This window comes from Kogia breviceps, chromosome 6, assembly GCF_026419965.1.
Source record: "Kogia breviceps isolate mKogBre1 chromosome 6, mKogBre1 haplotype 1, whole genome shotgun sequence".
NCBI lineage: Eukaryota > Metazoa > Chordata > Mammalia > Artiodactyla > Physeteridae > Kogia > Kogia breviceps.
The window spans coordinates 128,426,279-128,443,943 of NC_081315.1; the positions used below are offsets into that span (position 1 = coordinate 128,426,279).

A 17,665-nucleotide genomic window follows, 5' to 3' on the forward strand; every position below is an offset into this window, starting at 1 on the left:
GATTGATTAGTTACTAAACTTATAATTTATTAGTTAAAAAGAAAGTTTCTCTCTGCTTTCATTGTATTATCAACGTAAAAAATTTTTTGAAACATCTTTTAACTACTGTATCATGAAATAGTTTTGTTCTTGGAAAGAAATTTTTTAAAAATTAACATTACTGTTTACCATTTAGAGTTCAGAGGGAAGTTCAGTAAGTGGAGATGGCCACAAGCTCACCTTTGGGCAACGACTTGTAAATCACCTCCTAGGCCTGAGGCCTCCACATCAGCGCTATTCTGTTCCTGCAGAGTATCTGTGTAACCCAGAGATGTGGGCCTCCCCTCAGTCTAGCCAGTCCCATCTGAAAGCATGCAGAGCTCACTCATGGGGAAACGTAGGTAGCAACTAAATGGATTCCTTATGAAAATGAAGGGGTTTGAATCACTGGAGAATTCCAATCATCGTACTTAATATAGATGGCTTTGATTCTTGCATGCTTCCTTTGATTTAAGGTGTTACTTCTGTGATAGGGTAGATTTGCTTTGTGACCTGCGGGTGTTACTGACAGACATGCTTTTGATTTTTCAGGAAGCTGTAGAGCATCGAAGACAAGGAGCTCCTTGTAGCCAGCCAGGAGAACTTCGAGGAAGAAAAATTATGAAGCGTATAGTGGATATCAGAGAACTGAATGAACAGGCCAAAGTAATCGATGATCTTAAGTATGTATAATGATTTTTAATTTAGTAGAGTATTCCCTAATAATGGAATAGATTTTAAATGTGAAGGAAACTGGATTGGGGCCAGTACAACCCCTTTAGTTTATAAATGAGATCACCAACGTCCAGAAGAGTTTGGTGATTTGTCTGAGATCAAACATTCATTAGTGATAAAGTTAGAAATGTTAGTCTAGTGCCCATCACAACTCCCCATTTCTGAGAAGTTTATGACTGACTTTAAGTCACATATATGCATCTCTGTGTATATACATGTATCTTCACATATGTATGTAAATATGAGTTTTTTGCTAACAGTATTTTTGGAATGCAAATTTTTGAGAGGAAGAAAATTTAGAACTTATTAAGTACCTATTGTGATTCTGTCATGTTATCTCAATTTAATCCTCACAGCATTTCTGTGAGATTAGATGGCATTATCCAAACTTTATAGAGGAGAAAACTGGCTCAGAGAGATTAAAGAATTGGAATTTGAACCTGCGTTTGTCTGAATTCAAACTTCATGCTTTTTCCTGCCTGTATTAGCAGTTCACTAGAACGGAGGTGACGGTAGGGCGAGTCAAGAGGGGGGAGTAGGTGGTAGTCATTTTTTTCTTTATCTGTAGCCTGCTAAATGGTACTGACTAGGTAATACTTGCTCTCTAAGACTAAATATTCTTGCCAAACTGAAATTTTTGTTTTCCCCAAAGGTGGAAAACATACTTCATCTTTTCTAATCTTTGTACTCCTGTACCTGTGGGGTTTTTTTTGCATTCGAGGATTTTACAGAAATGTATACATTGTACAGTGAAAGGTATTCACTAAAAACTTGTCTGTAAAATCAGTTATGATACACTGACTCACGTTTTCCTGTTGACTTACGTTACAGTTTGAGTTTTGTTATCAAGGGAAAACTGACTTGAAGCAAAATATACTTCCTCCCCTAAAATCTTACCTGTGGCTTAAATTATATGTAGAATATTACATACAGATACTATTCTGCTCAGTGGTTCCATAGCTTTCCTGAGATTATCACAGAGACTCTTGATGTAGAAATGGATAAGAACCATTTCCTAAAACATAAGAGAAAGTTTTTTTTTAAAGTTTGCCAGATATGAGTATTAACTTTATGCAGGATTTTGGCGTCCCTACATAATCTTTGATATTCTGATAGAATATTTAAAAAGGAGCAAGTAAAAATCATTCTTACTTTGTTACCTCTTTACACTAACTGCCATATTTGTTTTTTATCCAGAAAACTAGGTGCAAGTGAAGGAACCATAAACCAGGAAATTCAACGTTATCAACAATTAGAATCTGTTGCTGTGAATGATATTAGAAGAGATGTTCGTAAAAAATTACGGAGGTCCAGTATGCGAGTGAGTAAACATTTAAGAAGAATTTTATTAAAGTAGACTATTTAAACATTTTTTCGCTTTATGAAATTTTATGATGAATGCTTATGTTGTTCTCTTTCTTCCTCCATTGCTAGTGATAACACTTGATTTGTGTATCTCATGTCTACTATGTACCAGGCACTGTTTAAAGCATTTTACATTCAACCCATTAAATCTTTACAACAACCCTATGTGGTAGCTTGTATTACTTTCCCCATTTTAAAGATGAGGAAACTGAGGCACAGAGAGGTCAAGCAATTTGACCAAGGTTATTACAGCCAGTGATTCCAGTGGAGCCAAGATTCAAACCCAAACAGTGGGATTCTACAGTCTATGCCCTTAGCCACTGTGTTCTGTCTGCCTTTCATGAAGTCATACTTCTTTTGTCTCTAATTCAAATCTGAAATTTTTTGAGATGTCCATTCTACCCCTCCCATTTTCCACAGTGGATTTTACTCTTAGCCACTACATACTGTCAGCACTTTATTCTTACCTTTATTATTTGCATATTTAGTTGCCCTTACCTAGTATTTGAGTCTCTTAAAGGACAAGCTGTTTATCTTTGACCTTACTATCTACCACATTCTGGGATTTAGTCCAATTGCTGAACACTTGAAACAAATATATAGATAGATGTACTAGAAAAATAGTAGAAAATAATTCTAAAACTTATTCAAATGAAGGTAGGTTGCTTTGGGTCAAGGTGGTCTTGTTAGTAGAAAAACTAATTTTTAAAAATATAGTCAGCAAAATCCTCCAGTTTTTTTTAACCAGAATATGGTTTTTGGGTGTTACCCCAATACATAAAAACTGATTAAATCAGAGCTGTTGAGGTTAGAGAAAAGGGGGGAAGGTTGCAGGGACCCAGAGTTCATCGGCTTGCATTTTCCTTCCTTGGCCACCACCAGAGTCCTAGACAACCTCATCTGAATAGTGTTCTAAATTATTTATTTAAATTAGGAATAAAATTCAATGTTAGTTATTCATCACTGGCTTCTGATAGTACTAAATGGATAGTAATGCTCTGTAATGCATAACTCTGTGCTTAAATTTTTTGCCACTATGTACCTCATAGTCATGCAACATAATGAAAATATTGCTTGCATACTGTTTATAAGCTAGGTTAGACCTGGCAATTAACTGTTAAAAATAAAACTAGGTAGAGAGGATTAGGAAAATTACTGAAATTAAATCTGCGTTCTTAACATTTTTCTCATTTGGTATTTCCCCCTCAATTCCCTTTTAGTCCTTTTGCTTTCTGAGTTTCCATTGTATTAGAATCTGTTTACTATCTAGCCCCCACAAACTACAAATTTGAAGAAGAGGGATTTGGTGACAAGGAGGGTGTCCCAGTCACCACTTCCTTTCCTTCTCTGTAATAAAGAGTTCTGTCAGGGGGCACCCTTGGGTGTTACATGGGATGATCAGTGGTCACTACCTCCCTCCCCCTCCCCCTCTTCCCTGATCTCCTCTTCTCCTCCCTCCCCTCCCCTTTCTCCCAGAATCCTTCCTTTTAATTCTCATTTTCTTTCTCTTCTTATTGTTTCCTTATTTCTGTACCCCTCATCCCTGCTCCCAGTCCTTTCTCTCAAACGAGCTGGTGGCTCCTATTTTCCTTGTACAGCCGTCCTAATTGACCTTAGGACTAAGAATAGCTGATTCCTGCTGCACTCTGATCCATCTGTGTTGTTAAGTGACATTTAAAGTCACAATTTAAGATAACTTGTTATTGACCTGGGGGAGGCAAGCTAACTTCTTTAATAGCAGAACATTTTACCTGAAGCCAGATATTACAACAGTAAACAACTGCCTAAAGGCACCCTTTTTCTATCCCCTTTCATTATTAGGCTGCTTCCCTAAAGGATAAGTGGGGTTTGGGTTACAAACCAAGTTACAGCCGATCGAAAAGCATTTCAGCTTCTGGAAGACCACCTCTTAAGCGAATGGAAAGGGCAAGGTAATATATTTCAACCAATGAAACAAGTAATAAAATTGCTGACTCTTTTGCCAAAGGTCACTAATTGTGTTCTAATTGGGGAAATTACAAAATTAAAGTAGCAAATGGACCTTATTAGTAAAACTAGTAATAGTGGATACTGTCAAACTAAGAAGTTTGAGGAATCCCTCTATCCCATTTATACTCTACTTTTGTATTATAAAAGTCACTGTGTGCTTTTTAGTAATGAAGTACACTGCTATTTAGACAAGTTTATGCATAAACTTAGACTATACAAAGAAATGAATATTTGCATGTTAGTAGCTGCAGCTCTAAATTTGTCATTTTAGAAAAAGTGTGATTATACACACATTTAACATATGAAAAATGGATATTTTACTTATTATTGAAGAAAAATAGTTTTACTAGTAAATGAACACTGTAAATTCTTTTTTATAAGGTTTAATTTTAGAAAATCTTGTGTTAAAGCAATGAACTTTTTTTTTATGAGATGCTAAAGGTTAAGAAATGGAATACCAAAAGTTCAATCCTTGGATAAGGTAAATATTTAGAAATAAAGTGTTAATGTCATTAATCAGACTTTTATAAAGTCCAGGGGGTTTTTTTGAACACAAATATTAATGTTTTATAACTTTATATTTTATTATAGTTCTCGAGTAGGTGAAACTGAGGAGCTCCCAGAAATCCGGGTGGATGCAGCATCTCCTGGACCCAGAGTCACTTTCAATATCCAAGATACAGTAAGAGAGATACTATTTGTTAGAGATACACAGTGCTAAATAATTTTTAGTAATTACAAAATTATAGTAGTTACGCAGTTTAGAAATAGTAGTTCATAATTACAGTGAAAGTGTGGATTGTGATGGTTGAGGTGTCTGTCTGTACATTGCCAAATAGCAGAGCACTATTGAGAGCCATGCCGCAGGTGTTAGTGTTTTGCATGTAGAATAAAGACTCCATACTGCTTGCTTGCAGGTAGAAACATTTTGTTGAATAATTTTTCTTTCAAGTTCAACTCTGCATTAAACTGGGTATTTTACACAAATGTAAATGTGGAATGTTTTTACTTAATGATTTTATTGTTTATGTATTTTTGTTCAGAATATGTAGAGATAATATCAGAAACTAGTAGTAAAAAGGTCAGTGTCAAAGTTGTATTCTAATTTTATAGCATGTTAAAATTTATGTTAAAATGTTTTTTGTTTACTTTTAAAGCATTGTTTTCTTAATTTTTCATGAATTTTTATAAATTTTCTCATTATTTTAATTAAGTTGAAAAAAACGGTATGGGGAAGTACACCACAGTCCAGCTGTCCCGGGGAAGGGTATTTTCAGGTACTTTTTAAGAACAACATAAATTTTGCTTTAAAACTAATTAACCACTCTGAAACTCTGCTTTCAAAATGTCTTCCTCTCATTTCATACTAAACTCGGACCTTGAGGATATTTTACATAAAGGTTTAAGATTGTTTCAGTTCTTTTTCATCATGTACATTTCCTAAGCTTTTTCATGAATATATTTTAGTTCTATACTCAGTTATAATTTAATAGTAATTATTATTATTATTATTTTGCGGTACGTGGGCTTCTCACTGCTGTGGCCTCTCCCGTTGCGGAGCACAGGCTCCGGACGCGCAGGCTCAGCGGCCACGGCTCACGGGCCCAGCCGCTCCGCGGCACGTGGGATCCTCCCGGACCGGGGCACGAACCCGCGTCCCCTGCATCAGCAGGCGGACTCTCAACCACAGCGCCACCAGGGAAGCCCTAATAGTAATTATTTTATCTCCAAAATTAAAGGACTAAATCAGCACACTAGATTAACTCAACAAAATCATAAACCAAAAACTGCAGTATATTAGTTATTTTCTAATCCCAAACTGAATCTCTTTTTCCCTACACTCAAATACAAAATGAATCTTTTCTTTAAGAAAAAATTAGTTACCTAATTCAAACTAGAATCAAACCTATCTCAGAACAACAAATTAATCATTGAGTGTTATTTATTTTGAGTCACTGGTATAAAAAAGCATGTATAAAAGCAATCTATTAAAAATTATGTTCAAAACAGTGTGGAAAATGTGCTACACAATCACTTATAAGTTGAGTTAACACCTTTATAAGCTTCATATTTTCCCTAAATATAAGTTATAAAAGTAAAATTTAATTTTAAAATTGTATCTTGGTCTTCCCTGGTGGTACAGTGGTTGAGAGTCCGCCTGCCGATGCAGGGGACACTGGTTTGTGGCCCGGTCCGGGAGGATCCCACGTGCCGCGGAGCGGCTGGGCCCGTGAGCCGTGGCCGCTGAGCCTGCGCGTCCGGAGCCTGTGCTCTGCAGCGGGAGAGGCCACAACAGTGAGAGGCCCGCATACCGCAAAAAAAAAAAAAAAAAAAAAAAATTTAAAATTGTATCTGTATAGTATGTATATAAATCATTGTCTAGAAATTTTTTGTCAAGTTACAGTTAAAAATTGGAACTTATTCCACAGTTGTTTCCCATCGCCCACTCTTTTAAGATAGTCTCAATATATATCCCGTAGTTACACTGAATTTAGTCAAGCCGAATTTTGTTTTAGAACTATTAGGTTGTAACAGAGTGAGCGTGACAGACATGTCCTTTTTTCTAAAAATGAACTTGGAAATACTGTCCTTTACAGTGAATTGATTCTACTAATTTATTATTTTTTTCCTGTACAGTATTTTTAAAATCAAGATAATTGACATATAACATTATTTTCAGGTATACAACATAATTATTTGATATATGTATATACTGTGAAATGATTGAGTTATTCTTAAAGGCATTAATATTTGAATGATTCACGTCCTATTTTTAAATAGCAGTATATGCTATTTATAAAAAAAGTATAAAAATCATAAATTACAGAATAGATCATTAAGGCATGGTTAAATAGAAAATAAATATAAACAAAGGGATATTTATCTACATAAACTCTTACCACAGCTTTAAAAGTTGAAGATTTTCTAATAAAATCTGACTTACTTACTAAATGATACGTTAGTTTTTAAAAAGTGAAGAAAATCTAGATTCTGCAAATGTTTGAAATTTTGATTATAGGATTTCACTATGTATCTTATAGTAATATCAATAAATGTTCCTTTCACATTACACTTTACAAAGGCTTATCACATTCCCTCAAAGGATATGCAAGCAAATCTCAAAACTGGGAATCAAAATTAAGTCATAGAAGTTTTTTGTTTATTTTTTTTGACCTGCTTAAATGCAGTGATCTCCTGATACAATGCTCAGTGAGTGACATTGTATTTATACAAAGTATTTGCCTTAAAATACAGAATTCTTAAGTTTGATTGATTGCTATTTAATTACATAACTATTTACATATCTTTCTTCAGCTCATTAGGGGCCCATTTTAAAAAGATGTATCCACAGAAAGTATTCTGGAAGCACAAAGTACATTCTTTACTGACACTTGCATGCTCTTCCATCATTAATTGCTCTCTTGCCCTTCTAAATTTAAAGTTGATCACATTGTTTCTTTTGTCTCCACAGCATGATTAACCCATGCTTTAAAGAATTACAGTATGTACTAATTAACGTGATGATATATGCTTATATAAAGTAAAACTTCACTCTAATTTTTAGTGAGTCAGTGCTATGACTTTCTGTGGTTAGAACTTCTGCTTCCTTCCTTGGTGTACCATTTCATATGTTTGTAAAGCTGATCTTTCAGTTCAGAGTGAGGAAATTCAATTTTGAGAGAAATTTTAGATGATTCAATGTATATTTTTTTCTTTTTTTTTTTTTAAGGGAAAAGAGGTTTATAATGTGAACCTGATTCATATTTTTTCTCTTTACATTCAGTTTCCAGAGGAGACAGAACTGGACCTTTTGTCAGTAACCATTGAAGGTCCATCCCATTACTCCTCAAATAGTGAAGGATCATATTCCGTGTTCAGTTCTCCCAAAACTCCAGGAGGCCTTTCACCAGGCATTTCTTTCCAACCTGAGGAGGGCCGACGGGATGACAGTTTGTCTTCCACCAGTGAGGATTCCGAGAAGGATGAAAAGGATGAAGACCATGAGAGGGAAAGGTTCTATATTTACCGGAAACCCTCGTGAGTAGCTTTAAGATCCTTAGGCAGTATTTTAGAATCTAGAACTGAGCTTAAAGCATTATATAACTGTTAATTTTTACAGAAAAAAAATCTTAACGTGCCTACCCAGAGTGAGACTAGGAGACGTATCCATGGTTTACTAATATAATTTAGCTCCATATGGCATTACTTTTTTCTTTCCCCGTCTTTATGTCTTTTAATAAAATCTAGAAAGTAGCATTTTAAATTTTACAATTTGCAAAAATGAAATCTCCTCCAAGATGTAGAATGTAGGTTATACACTGATATTCAGGCTCCTTAATATCAGTGCTTGTGCCTGTGTCCTGAGTGCTTAGAACATTGCCTGGCACGTGATAGTTACTCAGTACATAGTTGTTGAATAAAATGTGACTCCATTAAACTTAAGAAAAATAGGGGCCAGTTGGGTAATTTGTGTGAATTTATAAAATAGTGAAATTTATTTACAGACTACTGCTCACATAACATGTTGGAAAATAGTTTGTTGAAAACTCTTCCCAGTTTACTACAATGTAATCACCAGTTGTTCTTTCTGTAGACATACATCTCGTAAAAAAGCAACAGGCTTTGCTGCTGTTCATCAGCTATTTACAGAACGCTGGCCAACAGCCCCAGCCAACAGAAGTCTTAGTGGCACAGCTACAGAGAGAAATATTGACTTTGAACTTGATATACGGGTTGAAATTGATAGTGGAAAATGTGTGCTCCACCCAACCACCCTTCTACAAGAACATGATGATATAAGCTTGAGAAGGTAAGATATTGGTCAGAAAGGTGTACAAGTAACTTCATTTGTTAGAACTACTATTTATATATCATTAATCGTAACAAACATTTCCCACCACATCCCAAAATGCAGATTTAAAGATTATATTTTATCATAATTAAAATGTTTGAGTGTTTATTTGTATAACATACTGTTTTCATTAAACAAGTGTATAATATTTTCTGGTGATTAGAAATGGATGTCTGATTTAGATTCTAGCAAATCTGTTAATTAAAATAGTTATATATCCTTGGAATTCTGTAAATAAGCATTAATTTCTCAGTCTCTGTCATCATATTGTACACATTTCTATTTCAAAGAACAGTACAATACTTAAAGATATCTTGTTATTGAAAGTTTGATGACATAAAGAAATAAGAAAGATTGGGAAACAACTGCACAAAGAGACCTCAGTAAACTGGAATGTTGTTCAGGCTATAACTGCAGCTTTACCATTTGTTTCCATCATTGAAGAAATAGTGGTATAAACAGGCGTAGGGTTAGATTATTTTGTTCTTTGAATTTGTTTTTTGTTTTTTTTGTTTTTTTTTTTGGTGGTACGTGGGCCTCTCACCGCTGTGGCCTCTCCCATTGCGGAGCACAGGCTCAGCGGCCATGGCTCACGGGCCCAGCCGCTCCGCGGCACGCGGGATCCTCCCGGACCGGGGCACGAACCCGCATCCCCTGCATTGGCAGGCGGACTCCCAACCACTGCGCCACCAGGGAAGCCCTGAATTTGTTTTGCTTTTCCTTCCTAATCTAAAAAAGAATTATAAGAAAATAGTAATATTAATAATTGAGTGAATGAGTAAGGAGTGGGTGGAAATGTAGATAAAACAAGTCGGCAGAGTGCTGACAACTGCTGAAGCTGGGAGATGGACCCATGGGAGTTCATTCTGCCATTCCATTTATTTTCTGTATGTTCGAAATTTTCTATAATAAAAGATTTTTAAATGTCTCTTTGTCTAATGAAGCTTTTTATAAAATGAGAAGATAAAAAGGCACTCTAAACAGTTAAATTCTTACAAATGTAATAGTGGTGATAAAAAGAACGACAATTTATTTTTGGTTGAACCGCAGTAAACCAAAATAAATTGCTGGTACTTAGCTATATTTACCTATATAAAGGGCAGTTTCACTTGGTTCAACCTTATGTGTTCATGTGAAACAGTTGTGATCTCAGGAAAGAATAACTGCCTTGTGTAGTTGTGGAACATACAACATAAACCTCATCCATGCAAGGATTAACCAGTTTCACTAGAGACATTGATGAGCTTCACTTTTTCAATCTTATTAATGAAGGATTACATTTCACTTATTATATAAATAAAAGTTTGCTTTTAAACAAAATAAAAGGAAATAAATGTCTTTCAAAAAGATAAAACATTTTTCTATTTATAGGAGTTATGATAGAAGTTCCAGGAGTTTAGATCAAGATTCTCCTTCGAAAAAGAAGAAGTTTCAAACTAATTATGCTTCCACCACCCATTTAATGACAGGCAAGAAAGTGCCATCATCTCTACAAACAAAGCCTAGTGACTTAGAAACAACAGTATTTTACATTCCTGGAGTTGATGTAAAGGTAAAAAACCTAAATGTCTTAGGATTAGGGATTAGATTATTAGTAGCCATGTTTATTTTCTATCATATATATTCTTCCTTCACCAATTATATTAAAATGAGGCTTTCTGAAGTTTTTCTCTAATATAGCCATATTCTAAACATGAGACCTTCTAAACTGCAGGTTGCCCCTTTTTCCACAAAATTTTGACAGAAAAGTTAATTTTCTTTTTTAAACATTGATATTCACAACGTATTTGCTAAACCTTGCCTATTGCAACTCTTTTAGATTCTAGAATTATTAAGCTAGGATGTTAAGCTAGAAAGAACTTAAAATATTATCTGGGATGACCCTTTTTAACTTTAAAAATTAAAAAAAACTAATAAGGAACTTGCCAGGATCACAAAGCTAACTCATAAAATCTTCTGGCTCCTGAACCAGTGTTCTTTCTCCCATATTTTTGTACATTTCTTGGTTTCCCTCATCTGTATAATTTTAATTTTGAAAGTTTATTTGTTTCAATACAGTTGCATTATAACTCCAAGACTCTAAAGACCGAATCACCTAATGCCTCCAGAGGATCTTCCTTGCCAAGAACACTCTCTAAAGAGTCCAAGCTGTATGGTATGAAAGATAGTGCGGTATCTCCTCCTTCTCCTCCTTTACCTTGCACTGTCCAGAACAAGACTAACACCTTACTTCCTCCCCAGCCCCCGCCTATTCCCTCAGGTATTTGCAGAAAATATACTTTATTTTAATTTTTTTCATAAATTAAGTTGTAGTCATCACCTACTTGCTCTATTGAGACTTTCTTTCAAATTCACGTTTAAGAAGAAAGGACTTAGATTTATCAGTAACAACTGTACAAAGTGCGTATGTGGAAGTGTTGGCCAACTACTTTTGCCTAGTTCTCAAATTGATATTACCTTAGAATATCAGTTGTTAAAATAAACTTAATATACTTAATAGTTTACTTAATTTTTTAGATCTATATATATTTAGAAAAGTCTTAATGTAGTTCAAATCTGGGAGCTTATGATCTAGATGGAAACATCAAAGTTATACATTTAAGACAGAGTACACTGGACTTAATCACATTTATTAATTATCTATTCTTGCATAACAAATTATACCAAATTTAGTGGCTTATAATCTCAAACACATTTTCTGCGGATCAGAAATTCAGGAGTTTGGCAGGGTGAATCTAACTTCACAGTCTTTTGTGAAGCTGCAGTCAGGATGCTGGCTAGGGCTGCAGGCATCCAGATGCCTGACTGGGTCTGGAAATCTGCTTCCATCCTATCCCATTCACATGACTGTCAAGCTCGTGCTTTTGTTTCTCCCCACATGGGTCTCTCCACTGGGCTGCCTGAGTGTTCTCAGGACATGGCAAGTGACATTCCCTCAGAAGGAGTGATCCAAAAGAGAACATGGCTGAGGCTGCAATATATTTTATGGCTTAGTCTCAGAAGTCATGTAACATCACTTCCACAATATCTTATTGATCATACAGGTGAGCCTTATTCAGTGTGGGAGGGAACTACACAAGGGCGTGAATACCAGGAGGAAAGGACTATTGGAAGTTATCTTAAATCTGGCTACTATACCATGTGAATAATACCTTATACATATAAAATAGAATTTCCAAAAAAGGGAATATTGGACTGGACAAGAATTATTTGAAAAAGCTTTATTTGAGAGATGGAACTTGATAAATCTTTTTTTTTTTTTTTTTTGCGGTACACAGGCCTCTCACTGTTGTGGCCTCTTCCATTGCGGAGCACAGGCTCCGGACGTGCAGGCTCAGCGGCCATGGCTCACGGGCCCAGCCTCTCCGCTGCATATGGGATCTTCCCGGACCGGGGCATGAACCCGTGTCCCCTGCATTGGCAGGCGGATGCTCAACCACTGCGCCACCAGGGAAGCCCGATAAATCTTTTAAAGTAGCCAGTAATCGTGATAATAATGCCTAACATTTTTAGATCACTTTTATATATTTTTTTATATTTCTAAAATTTTTATTTTTTATTTTTTATTCTGGCTGGTTTTGGTATCAGGGTGATGGTGGCCTCATAGAATGAGTTTGGGAGTGTTCCTTCCTCTGCAATTTTTTGGAAGAGTTTGTGAAGGATGGGTGTTAGCTCTTCTCTAAATGTTTGATAGAATTCACCTGTGAAGCCATCCGGTCCTGGACTTTTCTTTGTTGGAAGATTTTTAATCACAGTTTCAATTTCATTACTTGTGATTGGTCTGTTCATATTTTCTATGTCTTCCTGCTTCACTCTTGGAAGGTTATAGCTCTCTAAGAATTTGTCCATTTCTTCCAGGTTGTCCATTTTATTGGCATAGAGTTGCTTGTAGTAGTCTCTTAGGATGCTTTGTATTTCTGCAGTGTCTGTTGCAACTTCTCCTTTTTTCATTTCTAATTTTATTGATTTGAGTCCTCTCCCTCTTTCTTGATGTGTTGCTAATGGTTTATCAATTTTGTTTATCTTCTCAAAGACCAGCTTTTAGTTTTATTGATCTTTGCTACTGTTTTCTGTTTCTATTTCATTTATTTCTGCTTTGATCTTTATGATTCCTTTCCTTCTGCTAACTTTAGGTTTTGTTTGTTCTTCTTTCTCTAGTTCCTTTAGGTGTGAGGTTAGATTGAGATTTTTCTTGTTTCTTGAGGTAGGCTTGTATAGCTATAAACTTCCTTCTTAGAACTGCTTTTGCTGCATCCCATAGGTTTTGGATCATCATGTTTTCATTGTCATTTGTCTCTAGATATTTTTTTATTTCCTCTTTGATTTCTTCAGTGATCTCTTGGTTATTTAGTAATGTATTGTTTAGCCTCCATGTGTTTGTGTTTTTAATGTTTTTTCCCTGTAATTCATTTCTACTCTCATAGCGTTGTGGTCAGAAAAGATGCTAGATATGATTTTAATTTTCTTAAATTTACTGAGGCTTGATTTGTGACCCAAGATGTGATCTGTCTTGGAGAATGTTCCATGCACATTTGCGAAGAAAGTGTAATCTGCTGTTTTTGGATGGAATGTCCTATAAATATCAATTAAATCTATCTGGTCTATTGTGTCATTTAAAGCTTGGGTTTCCTTATTAGTTTTCTATTTGGATATCTGTCCATTAGTGTAAGTGAGGTGTTAAAGTCCCCCACTATTACTGTGTTACTGTCGATTTCTTCTTTTATAGCTGTTAGCAGTTGCCTTATATATTGAGGTGCTCCTATGTTGGGTGCATATATAATTGTTATATCTTCTTCTTGGATTGACCCCCTGATCATTATGTAGTGTCCTTCCTTGTCTCTTGTAACATTCTTTATTTTAAAGTCTATTTTATCTGATATGAGTATTGCTGCTCCAGCTTTCTTTTGATTTCCATTTGCGAGGAATATGTTTTTCCATCCCCTCACTTTCAGTCTGTATGTGTCCCTAGGTCTGAAGTGGGTCTCTTGTAGACAGCATATATATGGGTCTTATTTTTGTATCCATTCACAAGCCTGTGTCTTTTGGTTGGAGCATTTAATCCATTCACGTTTAGGGTAATTATTGATATGTATGTTCCTATTACCATTTTCTTAATTGTTTTGGGTTTGTTTTTGTAGGTCCTTTTCTTCTCTTGTGTTTCCCACTTAGAGTAGTTCCTTTAACATTTGTTGTAGAGCTGGTTTGGTGGTGCTGAATTCTCTTAGCTTTTGCTTGTCTGTAAAGCTTTTGATTTCTCCATCGAATCTGAATGAGATCCTTGCCAGGTAGAGTAATCTTCATTGTAGGTTCTTCCCTTTCATCATTTTAAGTATATCATGCCACACCCTTCAGGCTTGTAGAGTTTCTGTTGAGAAATCAGCTGTTAACCTTATGGGAATTCCCCTGTATGTTATTTTTTTGTTTTTCCCTTGCTGCTTTCAATAATTTTTCTTTGTCTTTAATTTTTGCCAATTTGATTACGATGTGTCTCGACGTGTTTCTCCTTGCGTTTATCCTGTATGGGACTCTCTGCATTTCCCCGACTTGTGTGGCTATTTCCTTTCCCACGTTAGGGAAGTTTTCAACTATAATCTCTTCAAATATTTTCTCGGATCCTTTCTGTCTCTCTTCTCCTTCTGGGACCCCTATAATGCGAATGTTGTTGCATTTAATGTTGTCTCAGAGGTCTTTTGGGCTGTCTTCATTTCTTTTCATTCTTTTTTCTTTTTTCTGTTCCACAGCAGTGAATGCCACCATTCTGTCTTCCAGATCACTTATCCGTTCTTCTGCCTCAGTTATTCTGCTGTTGATTCCTTCTAGTGTAGGTTTCATTTGTTATTGTATTGTTCATCTCTGTTTGTTTGTTCTTTATTTCTTCTAGGTCTTTGTTAAACATCTCTTGCATCTTCTCGATCTTTGCCTCCATTCTTTTTCCAAGGTCCTGGATCACCTTTACTATCATTATTCTGAATTATTTTTCTGGAAGGTTGCCTATCTCCACTTCATTTAGTTTTTCTGGGGTTTTATCTTGTTGCTTCATCTGGTACATAGCCCTCTGCCTTTTCATCTTATCTATCTTTCTGTGAATATGGTTTTTGTTCCACACACTGCAGGATTGTAGTTCTTCTTGCTTCTGCTATCTGTGTGTTGGGTCTTAGTTGCGGCACACGGGATCTGGCATCGCGGGGCATGGGCTTGTCTCTAGTTGTGGCGCATGGGCTCCAGAGTGCGTATGCTCTGTAGTTGCGGCGCACGGGCTCAGTAGTTGCAGCATGCGGGCTTAGTTGTCCCACGGCATGTGGGATCTTAGTTCCCTGACCAGGAGTTGAACCCATATCCCCTGCATTGGAAGGTGGATTCTTTACCAGTGGACCACTGGGGAAGTCCCTAAATCACTTTTAAATTGACAAGACACATGTATGTCCATTAAGTGCAAGGCAGATATTATCAATATTGTCCCCATTTTATATATGAAGAATGTTAAAGCTCACAGAAGTTCAATTTCTTTCCTACATTTACAAGCTACTACATGCTGGAGTTGGAAACCTGAGCCAAAGTTAGCTAAATCTTAGTTAGCTATTATAATCATTCTACTGATGTGGAAATATTTAGTCAGGTAGAAGGAAAGAGAGATGCAGCCCATGTAAGGAGGCATTATAAATGCATACAAGGTAAAAACAGCAAGAACATAGGGAAGCCTAGAAACAATGATGTTTTTCCTCAACTTGCCACAGAATATCATTAGTCAAAATTCTCTACATCTTACTCCTTAATGGACAAAATAATACTAAATGAGAGATTAAATGCTAAAATAATACTAATGAGAGAGTTAGCAAAGTATAAACTTGAAAAATTGAACCAAAATTTGTTACCTAGAGCAAATAGGAATAACTGTTGTACTTTGATATACATCATTGATTATCTTTGTATTCTAACAATAATTTATGATTTCTTTCAACCTATTTTTATTGCATTCTTGTATGGTTTTAAATATAAGATGCTTCAAGTGATTAAACTGTCATATAATTCTAATTTCTCACAAAATTATTGTATGTTTTATGGAAACTATTAAATTCATTTCACACACTTAAATGTTCTAGCCAAAGGAAAAGGAAGTGGAGGAGTAAAAACAGCCAAGTTATATGCCTGGGTAGCACTTCAGTCATTGCCAGAAGAAATGGTTATTAGTCCCTGCCTATTAGACTTTCTGGAAAAGGCTCTGGAAACTATCCCAATTACACCAATTGAAAGGAACTATACAAGTGAGTGTCCTCTTTATATACTTATTTGCCCATCACATTTATTTTGGGGTCCTATTACTTAGAAGGATTTCTTAATGCTATTATATATTCAGTGATAAATATAAAGGAATTATAGAACTGAAGAAGAACTTGAGAGACCATCTAGTCCTGGTGGGGTTTTACGAGTCTTCCACAGCCACAGCTAGTGACAAAATTAACATTTTTAGGTCCTATGTCAGTGTGTTTCTTGGACTGGAAACTCCTTGAGGGCAAAGGCGTAATTACTTTTTTCTTTGTTCGTTGTTTGGTGTAGCAGCAGGGAATCAGAGTTTGGAGGAATGAGTTAGAGGTTTGAATAGGGAAAGATGTAAAGAATGATGGGCTACAGAAGCCAGTGTTTCTGTGCATTCATACCCCTGATCTCAGTACTAGAATAAGAGAAAAAGATCTTTTAATAAATAGTTTGCCCTTGCCCTAATAGTAAACTTAAAACTAAATATTTTAACAGCTATCAGCTCACAAGATGAAGATATGGGACATTTTGAAATACCAGATCCTATGGAAGAATCAACAACATCACTAGTATCGTCTTCAACATCTGCTTACTCTTCCTTCCCTGTAGATGTCGTGGTTTATGTACGAGTTCAGGTGATATACTTCATTTATTCCTTTCTGTTTTAAAGAAAAACAAATTTTATTATGTTTATTTGAACATTTACAGTATTACTCCTTTTAACGTTTTCTTAAGCTTCATGGACCTTTAGTATGTCTATGATGGCTTAGAGGTTGTGTGAACCTTTGGGAAGTATATGTACAATTTTATGTGTGTATTTACTTGTCTGCTGAGGAGGTTCATATCTTTGAGTTTTCAAAATTGAGATCTCATACTTTGTGGCAAATGTAAAAATATGTAAATTAAAACTCTTTTTTAGCACTCTGCCATTTTTTATGATGGCACCTATATTTCTTGTCATTATGGTCATTTGGGGGCAGATATAAAGTGAAGTTGAGATACAAAGTCACAATAGTACCTTTGTTAGATTTTTCTAAGGGTTATATAATATATATTTAATATTTTATTCTAAAATTCAGTCCTATCTGTAGGCCTTTAGGAGTATAGGGCATACCTGAGAGATATTGTGGGTTCAGTTCCAAACCACCACTGCAATAAAGTGAATATTGCAGTGAAGCAAGTTACATGAATTTTTTGATTCCTCGGTGCATATAAAAGTTATGTTTACACTATACAGTAGTTTATTAAGTGTTCAATAGTATTATATCTAAAAAAACAATGTACCTGCCTTAATTAAAAAATAACGCTGTTGGAAAAATGGTACCGTTAGACTTGCTCAAGGTAGGGTGGCCATGAACCTCCTTCAATTTGTAAAAAACTCAACATCTTCAAAGCACAATAAAATGAGGTATGTTATATTAGCATCCAATTGAGTCCATTTATTAAGGAGGA

General features: G+C 35.5%; 1 protein-coding gene across 7 annotated transcripts in view; it reads left to right on the forward strand.

The window, feature by feature from the left end:
- Nucleotides 1-17,665, forward strand: part of BLTP1 (bridge-like lipid transfer protein family member 1) — a 207,117-nt gene that overhangs the window by 165,891 nt on the left and 23,561 nt on the right. For 4 of the 7 annotated variants that reach the window (XM_067036610.1, XM_067036614.1, XM_067036612.1 and 1 more), the window contains 11 exons: nucleotides 571-701; nucleotides 1,951-2,074; nucleotides 3,940-4,049; nucleotides 4,699-4,789; nucleotides 5,322-5,384; nucleotides 7,892-8,145; nucleotides 8,702-8,917; nucleotides 10,331-10,511; nucleotides 11,018-11,219; nucleotides 16,060-16,221; nucleotides 16,709-16,848. In XM_067036610.1, coding sequence (XP_066892711.1) covers nucleotides 571-701; nucleotides 1,951-2,074; nucleotides 3,940-4,049; nucleotides 4,699-4,789; nucleotides 5,322-5,384; nucleotides 7,892-8,145; nucleotides 8,702-8,917; nucleotides 10,331-10,511; nucleotides 11,018-11,219; nucleotides 16,060-16,221; nucleotides 16,709-16,848 — 1,674 coding nt within the window. Of the gene's footprint in view, nucleotides 1-175; nucleotides 377-570; nucleotides 702-1,950; nucleotides 2,075-3,939; nucleotides 4,050-4,698; nucleotides 4,790-5,321; nucleotides 5,385-7,891; nucleotides 8,146-8,701; nucleotides 8,918-10,330; nucleotides 10,512-11,017; nucleotides 11,220-16,059; nucleotides 16,222-16,708; nucleotides 16,849-17,665 lie in introns of all 7 variants that reach the window. The other 3 variants (XM_059067561.2, XM_067036616.1, XM_067036615.1) reach the window with 3 other exon arrangements.